Genomic DNA, 14,220 nt, shown 5'->3' with positions numbered 1-14,220 from the left:
ATTCTGCCTCAAGGTCCATACATCAGAACTTAGCTGACGTTCTTCCTGAGCCATGGTTATCGCTGGGTGGGACAAATGTTCTGTTCAATATTTGTATCTTTCAGCATCTCCCAGTCGGAGCCCGCTGGTACAGAATAGGGTTCACTCAGGGAGTCCTCGTTCCACCGTTGGCTGAATGTTAGCAGATCTCATCAGAGGTCTTCCAGTTCTCAGGGGCTGGACCATATTGGAGGCGTTGTTCTCTGCATGCAGACCTCAGAGCAGGAATGTTTTCTTTTTATCCATTCTGCAACCGGTCTTCATCGGAAACCAGTGAAAGATCGTTGAATCTGGGTCAGGTACTGCTTCTAATGAGAAGTACTGTGTATGATTTTATGTATTCATTTATTTAATTGAACGCTGATGATTCTGATGGATTATCTATCTGATAAACACAATGCAAATGATTTGAAGATATTTGGATTTTTAGCTGTGACTGCCATACAATCTGACAGTGCTCTTTATTTTCATCAGTTATTGAAGTTCAGAATCAGTTTCAACATTTTAACTCTTAAAAAAAAAATAGAAAATGCATATTGGCACGAAAAAAATGGAGGAAAATTCCCATTGCGGTCTTTCAAGGGTTTGATGGGATTGTGTAATAATGGGCTGAACCGTCTGTGAGCCTGTTGCAGTCTGGACTTCAGGAGGAGCGAGGTGTTGAGTCTGTGAATAAGAGTGTGTTGATTGTGGGTTGTCTCTAAGATGGCCAGCTAGTCGCTCAGCTTTCCTACTCCTTGTGTTTTAGTATCATACTGCCAAGCTTCTACCATGTCATGTTCATCTGTTCTTTGTCTCTCTCTCTCTCTCGGATCTCAACTCCCCCCCCCCCCCACACCCACCCACCCAAACACCAGTTTGCAACGGGCCCTCGACCAACACACCATCAGGTAATGACCCCCACTCAATGCCCCCCCCGGCCTCTCCCCCACCTGTGTCCTCGTGCAGATCATAACCCCTAACCCAGTCCGGGCCTCTTCAGGTCCAAACAACTCTCTACATTTAGAATCTTTAAAGGGCATACCTGCATCCTGTTTTATTAGAAACATCTATTAGTTTAGTTATTATGTCCATCTTTCCTCTGGTGGCATCTGGTGTTTACGCGGCCAATCAAGGTCTTTATACTGCTAGCCAGATTCAATTATGGTTTATGATGACCTCAAACCCCAAAAAATAAGCTAATTAAATTCAAAATCGTTTCAATCAAAGTTGTTATTGTCCTCTTCGACGGCCGTCTAGCAAACGGGATGATGCTCTGTGCGGATCCTTAACCTGTGGGAAGACACAGAGGAGGGGGCGTAGCTGGGGTCACTCTGAGGGTTAGTGACACTGGGGTCACTCTGTGAGGGTTAGTGATACTGGGGTCACTCTGTGAGGGTTAGTGATACTGGGGTCACTCTGTGAGGGTTAGTGATACTGGGGTCACTCTGTTAGGGTTAGTGATACTGGGGTCACTCTGTGAGGGTTAGTGATACTGGGGTCACTCTGTGAGGGTTAGTGATACTGGGGTCACTCTGTGAGGGTTAGTGATACTGGGGTCACTCTGTGAGGGTTAGTGATACTGGGGTCACTCTGTTAGGGTTAGTGATACTGGGGTCACTCTGTGAGGGTTAGTGATACTGGGGTCACTCTGTGAGGGTTAGTGATACTGGGGTCACTCTGTGAGGGTTAGTGATACTGGGGTCACTCTGTTAGGGTTAGTGATACTGGGGTCACTCTGTGAGGGTTAGTGATACTGGGGTCACTCTGTGAGGGTTAGTGATACTGGGGTCACTCTGTGAGGGTTAGTGATACTGGGGTCACTCTGTGAGGGTTAGTGATACTGGGGTCACTCTGTTAGGGTTAGTGATACTGGGGTCACTCTGTGAGGGTTAGTGATACTGGGGTCACTCTGTGAGGGTTAGTGATACTGGGGTCACTCTGTGAGGGTTAGTGATACTGGGGTCACTCTGTTAGGGTTAGTGATACTGGGGTCACTCTGTTAGGGTTAGTGATACTGGGGTCACTCTGTTAGACCGCTCAGACTGGGGGGGGGGGACATGACGAGTTCCTTGATGTTTCTTGGCAGAGCTTGGCCAATGACTCAGCCCTCAAGACGCTAGACATTACACTTCCTGGAACCTTCCCTTCTGATCCGTGTTGTAATTAATAACCAACTGCTGTCATCTACACCCCCCCCCCCCACACACACACGCAGTGACTCAGTCCTCCTCACCTTCCGCATGCCTCCGTGCCAAATCCAGTTATTTATTAATTGGTCTGTCCGGTGCCTGCCGCTATAAATAAAGGCCTGGCGCAGTTCTTTGCTGGCGTGTTTTTGCCGATGTGTACAAACACTTCCTAGCAGGCATGACGGAGGCTGTGCCAAGGGGGCGTGGACAATCAGCATGGGGGTGGAGTCAGGCCAGGGGGCGTGGCCAGGGCGGCACAGCGGCCCCGGGCTCTTTAGTGTCGCCACGGAAGCAGAGTCGGAAAAACATTTGAAGCCTACACAATGGGCTTTTATAAGCACTAGAGAACACTGGTATTGTGCCTGCCTCTGCCCCAACACACGCAAACACAAGAGCACCAAAAAAACGCATTTACCATTGAGGCCTGAACGTTCTTTCATCTGCCAAGAGCATAGGACATCCTCAGAGCGGCTGATGTCACCATGGAGGTCTGGCTTCCTGTGATGCGCCTTCTATTGTTACTGTCATGTCTGCGCTGAGGAGTCCGTGTGGCGTTTAGGCCACTGGCCCACCGGACAAGAGGTTATTGTACCCGCCTCCTCTCTCGTACCCCCTCTCTCCAGGGAGGGAGGGCCAATGTGAGGGTCAATGCCTCTGTTTACCCCTGTACCCCCATGTTCTAGGTCCCCCTCTATACTACAGACCTAATGCTGGAATAAAGAAGGCACGCCTGATGTTTGTTGGTTTGCTACACAGTAAACTGTCCTGGTTCTGCATCAATAAAGCAAATCAAAAAAATTCAAAGGCTGACCTGAGACATAACTCACAGAGGTTAAGTCCTTCTGCATCTATATTGATCTAATATAGAATTATGCAATTTTACAGGGACATTCATATCATGTTTGTTCACTGAATAAACAGTAAAATATAGAATTTTCATTTTCATGCATCTATGTATTTTTTTAACTCAGTTACTTTAGCAGTTGCATAGAGTGAAGAGAGCCGTCCCATGATGCAATGCGCAGCTCAAAGACATGAGCGCTGTGCTCTGCGGCGTCCTGACCGTGTAAAGTTATCGCCGTTGGTGACATACACCGGGTTCAGAAACACCTGGGGGGTTAAGCCAGTTCACCCCAGGCCTGGCCGGTTCACCCCAGGCCTGGCCGGTTCACCCCAGGCCTGGCCGGTTCACCCCAGGCCTGGCCGGTTCACACCAGGCCTGGCCGGTTCACACCAGGCCTGGCCGGTTCACACCAGGCCTAACCAGTTCACCCCAGGCCTGGCCGGTTCACACCAGGCCTGGCCGGTTCACACCAGGCCTAGCCGGTTCACACCAGGCCTGGCCGGTTCACCCCAGGCCTGGCCGGTTCACACCAGGCCTGGCCGGTTCACCCTAGGCCTGGCTAGTTCACACCAGGCCTGGCCGGTTCACCCCAGGCCTGGCCGGTTCACCCCAGGCCTGGCTAGTTCAAGCTGAATCTCTTGGTGAAACCTTGGGTCGTTATGTACGTAAACATGAAGTACTAGGACTACTAAGATGTACTAGGTAGTGCATGTCCGAGAAATATTATTATTTTTGTATAATATTTAGTGAACCAGTAAAACCTGGTACATTTGGTAAAACAAATGTTTTACAGGTAACCTCATGTTAACTCGATTTTGTTGATTTGTGCAAGTTCTCCTGTAAGGCGTAGAGTTTCAGTCTATTATCCCATGCTCTGAAATATGTTGGTGGACTACATTCTGCTTGTGTTGGAACATCACACCCACTAGTGCTGTCTCCCATCTGGCTTCTCTCCTTCTCTCTCGGTCTCTTCTGTTTTCACTACTCAAGGGAGGATTCAGGCCCGTCCAGGTAACGTTTAGCTCTCCTAGCGATCCTCCTCCTACCTGTTGATCTCTATTTCTTGCATGGCATGACGAGGAACAAACCCCCTCTCTACTTTTCAAAACTCCCCCCCCCGCCATCTCTCCCCCCCCCACTACTGTCTTTCTTCCCTCTCAAGTACAGTTTGGTTTTAATCCTAAGGCTCTTTTTAAAATGAGCTACTGTTTCAGTGTTGATGATGTTTAATAATGTTTGACAAATGAATGATCGCCTGTTAACTAGACTGGCCTTGTTTAGTTTTGATGAACTGCATGTGACAGAAAGGCCTTCATCACGTTGTTCACCGCCCGTCTGTCTGCTGTTATTCCTTAGTTTTGCAGTTCATTTACTTCTACTTTATGATGTGAAATTCAGTTTTTGAACAAATGTTTCTTTGTAGAAAGTGCCTTGAAAATGTGAATTGAATGCAATCTTGCGCAACAAGGTTTTCTCCCTGTGAGATGACAGTAGCTCTTTGTTGATCTGATCTGTGTTGTCCAGTGTTGTCCTTCTACGGCGGCGACCTGGCTCCGCCTCGCGGTGGCCAGTAACAGCCGCTTCCTCGTTCCACCCACAGGCTCCGTGACACTAGAGCTGTAGGCCCGTCGTATCAGTCGGACTGGGCCTCCCCCATCCCACTGTAGCTCTACCCTCTCCCAGTAGACTCCCACTGTAGCTCTACCCTCTCCCAGTAGACTCCCACTGTAGCTCTACCCTCTCCCAGTAGACTCCCACTGTAGCTCTACCCTCTCCCAGTAGACTCCCACTGTAGCTCTACCCTCTCCCAGTAGACTCCCACTGTAGCTCTACCCTCTCCCAGTAGACTCCCACTGTAGCTACCCTCTCCCAGTAGACTCCCACTGTATCTCTACTCTCTCCCAGTAGACTCCTACTGTATCTCTACTCTCTCCCAGTAGACTCCCACTGTATCTCTACTCTCTCCCAGTAGACTCCCACTGTATCTCTACTCTCTCCCAGTAGACTCCTACTGTATCTCTACTCTCTCCCAGTAGACTCCCACTGTAGCTCTACCCTCTCCCAGTAGACTCCTACTGTATCTCTACTCTCTCCCAGTAGACTCCCACTGTATCTCTACTCTCTCCCAGTAGACTCCCACTGTATCTCTGCTCTCTCCCAGTAGACTCCCACTGTATCTCTGCTCTCTCCCAGTAGACTCCCCCGTCGTATCAGTCGGACTGGGCCTCCCCCATCCCACTGTAGCTCTACCCTCTCCCAGTAGACTCCCACTGTAGCTCTACCCTCTCCCAGTAGACTCCCACTGTAGCTCTACCCTCTCCCAGTAGACTCCCACTGTAGCTCTACCCTCTCCCAGTAGACTCCCACTGTAGCTCTACCCTCTCCCAGTAGACTCCCACTGTAGCTCTACCCTCTCCCAGTAGACTCCCACTGTAGCTACCCTCTCCCAGTAGACTCCCACTGTATCTCTACTCTCTCCCAGTAGACTCCTACTGTATCTCTACTCTCTCCCAGTAGACTCCCACTGTATCTCTACTCTCTCCCAGTAGACTCCCACTGTATCTCTACTCTCTCCCAGTAGACTCCTACTGTATCTCTACTCTCTCCCAGTAGACTCCCACTGTAGCTCTACCCTCTCCCAGTAGACTCCTACTGTATCTCTACTCTCTCCCAGTAGACTCCCACTGTATCTCTACTCTCTCCCAGTAGACTCCCACTGTATCTCTGCTCTCTCCCAGTAGACTCCCACTGTATCTCTGCTCTCTCCCAGTAGACTCCAACTGTATCTCTACTCTCTCCCAGTAGACTCCTACTGTATCTCTACTCTCTCCCAGTAGACTCCCACTGTATCTCTACTCTCTCCCAGTAGACTCCCACTGTAGCTCTACCCTCTCCCAGTAGACTCCCACTGTATCTCTACTCTCTCCCAGTATACTCCTACTGTATCTCTACTCTCTCCCAGTAGACTCCCACTGTATCTCTACTCTCTCCCAGTAGACTCCCACTGTATCTCTACTCTCTCCCAGTAGACTCCCACTGTATCTCTGCTCTCTCCCAGTAGACTCCCACTGTATCTCTGCTCTCTCCCAGTAGACTCCCACTGTATCTCTGCTCTCTCCCAGTAGACTCCCACTGTAGCTCTACCCTCTCCCAGTAGACTCTCACTGTATCTCTACCCTCTCCCAGTAGACTCCCACTGTATCTCTGCTCTCTCCCAGTAGACTCCCACTGTATCTCTGCTCTCTCCCAGTAGACTCCCACTGTATCTCTACTCTCTCCCAGTAGACTCCCACTGTAGCTCTACTCTCTCCCAGTAGAGACTCCCACTGTATCTTAACTCCCAGTAGAGACTCCCACTGTATCTTAACTCCCAGTAGAGACTCCCACTGTATCTTAACTCCCAGTAGAGACTCCCACTGTATCTTAACTCCCAGTAGAAGGGGTCCGGTGTGTGAGCCTAGGGACCCCCGCCCCCGGCCGCTCTGAGCACGGCCTCAGCCGCTCTGTAGTGGCCCTTAACCTCCGTGTCGGGCGTCACATGACCCGATGATGTCATACATGATGATGTCATACATGATGCCCCAGCAACGTGCGGAGCCCCAGGCCGGCACTGGTCGCGGCGTTCCTGCCGGCCACGCGCCACAGTCCCTTACTTCCCCCCCGCCCCCGCTAACCCTCTCACCCCTAACCCTCTCACCCCTAACCCTCTCACCCCTAACCCTCTCACCCCTAACCCCTAACCCTCTCACCCCTAACCCTCTCACCCCTAACCCTCTCACCCCTAACCCTCTCACCCCTAACCCTCTCACCTGATGGGTCCGGTGGCTGCAGCTGGCCGCTGCACGCTGTCTGCCATGTCATAGAAACCCCCGTCATTGATGGAGAGGTGTTGAGATCTGCCCATACGGTCCTCCTCTCTGATGAGTCACCGGTGACTGGAAACGGTTTCCTCATCGCTGCCAAGAGGGAAGGCTTGTTCTGCATTCCCCAGGTCTTGTTTCAGAAGGTGTTGTTCAGAACACGTCCCTGTGTTTCACAACATCTGTGAGAGCGCTGTATGATTTAGAGCGTTGGATGTGTTTCACAGTGATTCTGTTTGTGTATCACAGTGACCGGTACGACACAATCTCTGATTTGGTGTTGGTCAGTGAGTCCCAACGTGCATCCACATCACTAGAGGCAGTTATTTTTGTGTTATATTTCCTGACTAAACAAAATGTGGCGCTTTAAGTCCATTGGCATCTATTTTTATTATCAATACGACAATTCACCATGACGTCACAGTAATAATAAACCTTCTTCCGGGTGGCAAAGCCGAAGCGGTCTCCGATGGCCCCACTAGTTAACAAACCCTTCCACGTCATTTGACCAGGGCAGAGCGATCCAGAAAACAGAGTTAATGGCGTGAATGAAGGATTTCTTCGTGCTATGGGACGTCTCATTAATAGATGGATATCTCTATGTCTCTATATCTATCTATACTTTATGTATTTGTTTTCGTCATCCCCTCAACTTGAGATCAACAACAATGTTTCTGACTGTAACCCTGTTGACCGTAGCCGGCTGGACGGCTTCAGGGCGGTGGAAGCCGCGCGCGTTCTGCCACTCGGAAGTATCTGACGCCTATGTTTACAAACATTGTGAAATGCCATATCCACATCAGAATGGAGATTGATACGCCCTCCCTCTCAGACCCATGGGTCTCTGAACTAGAGATAGAGCAGCACAGCAGAAGCTTGGTGGTCGAACTGATCAGTGTGAAGTACGCCAGTAGGGCAGGTCAATCCTGTTCAGAGGGGCTTCTGTTCAAGGTGTGACTGTGCATTCTTTCTATGCACCTGGTCAGCCGACGTCGTTAATGTCGGAGCACCTTTTATCCCTGGTTCCTTAATGCCCATCTGCTGTCTTCGTTCAACATCGGAGATATTGGCCCACACTGCTCCTCAGATGGGGGGGGGGGCCTTCTGGTCACACTCGACCTCATCTGAAGCCATTTGAATAAATATGTTATGAAGAAATGACAGCATCTGTTTGGTCTTTGTACAGACCATGGCGGTCCCCTCTAAGTGGCGGCCCCCGGGGTCTGGGCAGGCCGTGGGACCCAGAGCGGCCTCTGTCCCCCCCTCTGTCCCCCCCTCTGTCCCCCCTCTGTCCCCCCCTCTGTCCCCCCCTCTGTCCCCCCTCTGTCCCCCCCTCTGTCCCCCCTCTGTCCCCCCCTCTGTCCCCCCCTCTGTCCCCCGTCTGTCCCCCGTCTGTCCCCCGTCTGTCCCCCCCTCTGTCCCCCCTCTGTCCCCCCCTCTGTCCCCCCCTCTGTCCCCCGTCTGTCCCCCCGTCTGTCCCCCCCTCTGTCCCCCCTCTGTCCCCCCTCTGTCCCCCCCTCTGTCCCCCCCTCTGTCCCCCCTCTGTCCCCCCCTCTGTCCCCCCTCTGTCCCCCCCTCTGTCCCCCCCTCTGTCCCCCCTCTGTCCCCCCTCTGTCCCCCGTCTGTCCCCCGGCCCTCTGGCGCCCTCTACCAGGGTGTCATCGCAAATGTGCTGCTGTGCTTCCTGGAAATGGTCCATATCATGCTGGGAGGGGGGCTGCTGGCTTGTAACCCGTGAGGTGGACAGGGATGAGGAGGGAGGGAGGGTGGAGGTGGATGAATACAGGCGTAGGGATGAGAGTAGACGAGGTGGCGTTTAGGGCCCAGTGCCGCTGAACAGTGGTCTGACTCAGAGAGTCTGTCATGGAGGCAGTGCTCTCTGATCCAGCAGGAAGGTCCTTTGGATCAGGACGTATCTTGGTCAGCGATGGCCTGCCACACAATGGGGTCGGTGTTTGTATTCCAGCCTCCCATTCAAGCCTTTCTCTTCGTTCATCAACATGTGACAGCGATGGCACCTTACTGGAATCGTTTTTTCAACTTGGCCATATTCGCTGCTTAATCCCAGTTTTAGAACAGGTATTCAGGACTGCGTTGAACTGTTATACGTTGAGATTGTCCTACGGACCTCCCCTTTCGACTGCTGAGTATCAGCTTTAATGAAAAAACAACATTCAAAAGGTTATCGTTTTCCTTCTCTTCACGGCAATGTTACATTTTCCTCTCTCTGTCTCTCTGTCTCTCTCTCTGTCTCTGTCTCTCTCTGTCTCTCTCTCTGTCTCTGTCTCTCTCTCTCCCTCCCCTCCTTTGTCTTTCTCTCTCTCCTCTCCTTTTTCTCTCTCTCTCTCCTCTCCTTTGTCTCTCTCTGTCCCTCTCGGTCTCTGTCTCTGTCTCCTCTCCTTTGTCTCTCTCTGTCTCTCTCTGTCTCTCTCTCTCTCTGTCTCTCTCTCTTTCCCCTCTCCTTTGTCTCTCTCTGTCCCTCTCGGTCTCGGTCTCGGTCTCTGTCTCTGTCTCTGTCTCCTCTCTCTCTCTCTCTCTCTCTCTCTCTCTCTCTCTCTCTCTCTCTCTCTCTCTCTCTCCTCCTCCTCCTCCTCCTCCTCCTCCTCCTCCTCCTCCTCCTCCTCCTCCTCCTCCTCCTCCTCCTCCTCCTCCTCCTTTCTCTCTCTCTCTCTCCTCCTTTCTCTCTCTCCTCCTTTCTCTCTCTCTCTCTCTCTCTCTCCTCCTCTGTCTCTCCCTCTCTGCTCTCAGTTTTTCCAGAGGGCCCAGATGCAGGCGGCCCGGCCCACGCTGCCCACCAACCCCCCCTCCCTGAGGCCCGGGGCTCAGAACCCCCCGGCGGCCGTCTACCCCCAGAGCCAGCCCATCATGATGACCATGGCCCCCATGCCCTTCCCCTCGCCACAGGCCGCCCAGTACTACATCCCACAGGTAGGCCTCGGCCCAGTGGGGAGGAACCCTAACCCCTAGGATCAATTTTCCTCCATATTTCTCAATGCAAGAGCTTTTCTACAACTGGAAATGCATCAGGTGGGGGGGGGATAGATTCCAGAAGGGATATCCACAGGCCATATTTAAAATGTCTTAATTAGACTATTATGCTCGCATCCGTGGTGAATCCCAGCAGTTCTATTTAGTCTGAATTGATGTATTCAAGCCACAAAGCACAACTGCTTCACTGTCGATGCTTAATGTCCAGAGGAAGGCCCTCAGAAACCCTAAATATCATTCAAGGAGGGGCTTTAGTTTTTTAAAGTAGCGTACATTACCTCCTTTCGTGAATTGTGGATTTCAAGTGTTTCAGATAACTTGTGTGAGGAATTCCATCGGAAGGTAAATAATTATCAATACTCAAATGTGATGACCCTCTGGCCACTGAGGAAAGGATTTACAGTATTATGAATGTTTCAAAGTCTGTCGGTCGCCCTCTTTCATGCCAGTCATTAAAGAGCATAGCAGTCAGTGATGTGTCCCATCAGCCCAGCGGGCGACACTGCCTCACTGTGTCCCATCAGCCAGCGGGCGACACTGCCTCACTGTGTCCCATCAGCCAGCGGGCGACACTGCCTCACTGCTCTGCTCTCGGCAGCAGCGCAGGCTCTTTCCCGCTCTCGGTGCCGCCGAACGCAACCAAACAGAGATGGTCGAGATGCTACCTTAACTATTCTGCCGTTCCTATGTTCATCATTAGCATTTTATTATTAACAAAATGAATTATTCACATGATTAATATCGAGCTGAGGCTCACCCACGACAAGGCGAAATACACATCATTGGATAATGGAAGAGAAGGGTTTCCCTGTCAGCTCGTAGCCAGACGATGATGATGATGATGATGATGATGATGATGTGGCCACAGAGTAAAGTGCTCCCTGTCCTGATGATGACGTGTTCCCCCGTCCCCCCCCTCCCCCCCCTCCCCAGTACCGCCACAGTGCTCCCTACGTGGGCCCCCCCCAGCAGTACTCCGTACAGCCCCCCACCACCGGAGCCTTCTACCCTGCTCCCGGCCACGGAGAGTTCCCCACCCCCTACCGTAAGACACACACACACACACACACACACACACACACACACACACACACACACACACACACACACACACACACACACACACACACACACACACACACACACACACACACACACACACACACACACACACACACACACACACACACACACACACACCATGCGCTGTGTGACTGGGGGAGGAGGGATCGGCGTGCTTCATAAGGGAGGGGGTGGAGCCCCGTGCCCTAGAGGGGGCTGAGCGGGTGGGCTGGGTCATATTGATCATTTCACTGTTCATTCAACAGTTTTGTATTACGTTATCTAGCCATTTGAACTTTAACAAACAATTAACACTAATTGTATGTTAATTGTGATATTTTGGGCTTTATTCGATCATGCTGAATCTACTATTATTCGTTGTTATTAACGTCAGTAGAGTTCTTTAAGTCGAGCGCGAATGGATGTTGACCTCTTGTGTCTGAGGACACAAGAGGGACAAATTAAACCTTGTTTGATTTGTCCCTTCCTCCCTCCCTTCTTTCCTTCCTTCCTTCCTTCTTTCCTTCCATCCTCCCTCGCTTCCTTCCTTCCTTCTTTCCTTCCATCCTCCATCACCGTAAGCGTCCTTGACCAAAAAAAACGACAATTCTCCACATGGCGCTTAATCCAAACACACTTTGAGCCATAGCGGGGGTTAGTGTTGGGGTTACTGTGGGCCATAGGGGGGTTAGTGTTAGGGTTACTGTGGTCCATAGGGGGGTTAGTGTTGGGGTTACTGTGGGCCATAGGGGGGTTAGTGTTGGGGTTACTGTGGGCCATAGGGGGGTTAGTGTTGGGGTTACTGTGGTCCATAGGGGGGTTAGTGTTGGGGTTACTGTGGGCCATAGGGGGGTTAGTGTTGGGGTTACTGTGGACCATAGGGGGGTTAGTGTTGGGGTTACTGTGGGCCATAGGGGGGTTAGTGTTGGGGTTACTGTGGGCCATAGGGGGGTTAGTGTTGGGGTTACTGTGGGCCATAGGGGGGTTAGTGTTGGGGTTACTGTGGTCCATAGGGGGGTTAGTGTTAGGGTTACTGTGGGCCATAGGGGGGTTAGTGTTGGGGTTACTGTGGGCCATAGGGGGGTTAGTGTTGGGGTTACTGTGGGCCATAGGGGGGTTAGTGTTGGGGTTACTGTGGGCCATAGGGGGGTTAGTGTTGGGGTTACTGTGGGCCATAGGGGGGTTAGTGTTGGGGTTACTGTGGGCCATAGGGGGGTTAGTGTTGGGGTTACTGTGGGCCATAGGGGGGTTAGTGTTGGGGTTACTGTGGGCCATAGGGGGGTTAGTGTTGGGGTTACTGTGGGCCATAGGGGGGTTAGTGTTGGGGTTACTGTGGGCCATAGGGGGGTTAGTGTTGGGGTTACTGTGGGCCATAGGGGGGTTAGTGTTGGGGTTACTGTGGGCCATAGGGGGGTTAGTGTTGGGGTTACTGTGGGCCATAGGGGGGTTAGTGTTGGGGTTACTGTGGGCCATAGGGGGGTTAGTGTTGGGGTTACTGTGGTCCATAGGGGGGTTAGTGTTGGGGTTACTGTGGGCCATAGGGGGGTTAGTGTTAGGGTTACTGTGGGCCATAGGGGGGTTAGTGTTAGGGTTACTGTGGGCCATAGGGGGGTTAGTGTTGGGGTTACTGTGGGCCATAGGGGGGTTAGTGTTGGGGTTACTGTGGGCCATAGGGGGGTTAGTGTTGGGGTTACTGTGGTCCATAGGGGGGTTAGTGTTGGGGTTACTGTGGGCCATAGGGGGGTTAGTGTTGGGGTTACTGTGGGCCATAGGGGGGTTAGTGTTGGGGTTACTGTGGGCCATAGGGGGGTTAGTGTTAGGGTTACTGTGGGCCATAGGGGGGTTAGTGTTGGGGTTACTGTGGGCCATAGGGGGGTTAGTGTTGGGGTTACTGTGGGCCATAGGGGGGTTAGTGTTGGGGTTACTGTGGGCCATAGGGGGGTTAGTGTTGGGGTTACTGTGGTCCATAGGGGGGTTAGTGTTGGGGTTACTGTGGGCCATAGGGGGGTTAGTGTTGGGGTTACTGTGGGCCATAGGGGGGTTAGTGTTGGGGTTACTGTGGGCCATAGGGGGGTTAGTGTTGGGGTTACTGTGGGCCATAGGGGGGTTAGTGTTGGGGTTACTGTGGGCCATAGGGGGGTTAGTGTTGGGGTTACTGTGGGCCATAGGGGGGTTAGTGTTGGGGTTACTGTGGTCCATAGGGGGGTTAGTGTTGGGGTTACTGTGGGCCATAGGGGGGTTAGTGTTGGGGTTACTGTGGGCCATAGGGGGGTTAGTGTTGGGGTTACTGTGGGCCATAGGGGGGTTAGTGTTGGGGTTACTGTGGGCCATAGGGGGGTTAGTGTTGGGGTTACTGTGGGCCATAGGGGGGTTAGTGTTAGGGTTACTGTGGGCCATAGGGGGGTTAGTGTTAGGGTTAGCGGGGGTGGTAAATGTCCCTGTTGACTTTGTAACCCTCCTCTTCCTCCCCGTCCCGGACCCCCAGACCCCCTCAGGTACCACGCTCCGGTGTCCCCCGCCGTAGCGGCGCCGGTCCAGACGGCGGGCCCGGCCTACTACCAGGGGACGCCCCCCGGAGTGGTGTTCCCCCCCTCGCCCCCCGTCATAGTGCCTACGCCGCAGCCGCCTCCCCCCGCCAAACGAGAGAAGAAGGCAGTGAGTCTGGGGGGCGTTGGGGGGTGGGGGGGGGTCTCTGGCCACGCTCACACCAGCCCGGGTCCATGTGTGGGGGGGCCTCTGACTGCAGAGCCAGGTCTCAGCCCGCTCATGAGTCCCTTGAAGGGTCTTATGTTGAGAATGAAGTGCATTGAAGGGCTGTGGCACGCCCAACGCACCAACCAAATTTGAACTTTTGACGCGCCTATGCGTGACGCTTAGCCGCGATAGCCAATCAGCGTGGAGCTTGACCCGACGTCACTGGCAGAGAGTAATGAGTGACGCTTGCACAGAAGCATATGGCGGACATCTTTCTTTATTCTGGGTGGAAATAGTAACATAGTTACGCCATTAAAAGCGTTTATGTAAACATTTTTAGCGAGAAATGTGAATTTTACTTTCATAATGTTCGCTCTGTGAATGTGAAGGATGTTTGGTTTAGAATAGAATAGAAAGCTTTATTGTCATTGTACAAGTACAACGAAATGCAATGAGCAGCTCCATACATGCATACATGTAAATCGAATATAAATATATAATAATTACAAAAGCAATGTATAATATAAATAAATAAATAAATAAATAAAAATAAATAAATACA

At 52.0% G+C, this 14,220-nt stretch overlaps 1 protein-coding gene across 1 annotated transcript in view; it reads left to right on the top strand.

The window, feature by feature from the left end:
- Window positions 1-14,220, top strand: part of LOC132470594 (eukaryotic translation initiation factor 4 gamma 3-like) — a 74,540-nt gene that overhangs the window by 14,392 nt on the left and 45,928 nt on the right. Inside the window, 5 exon segments of the mRNA XM_060069324.1 lie at window positions 897-929; window positions 4,045-4,065; window positions 9,663-9,842; window positions 10,836-10,947; window positions 13,450-13,619. Coding sequence (XP_059925307.1) covers window positions 897-929; window positions 4,045-4,065; window positions 9,663-9,842; window positions 10,836-10,947; window positions 13,450-13,619 — 516 coding nt within the window.

Source organism: Gadus macrocephalus, chromosome 13 (assembly GCF_031168955.1).
Source record: "Gadus macrocephalus chromosome 13, ASM3116895v1".
Classification (NCBI taxonomy): domain Eukaryota; kingdom Metazoa; phylum Chordata; class Actinopteri; order Gadiformes; family Gadidae; genus Gadus; species Gadus macrocephalus.
This window is presented reverse-complemented; position numbering and strand designations above follow the sequence as displayed.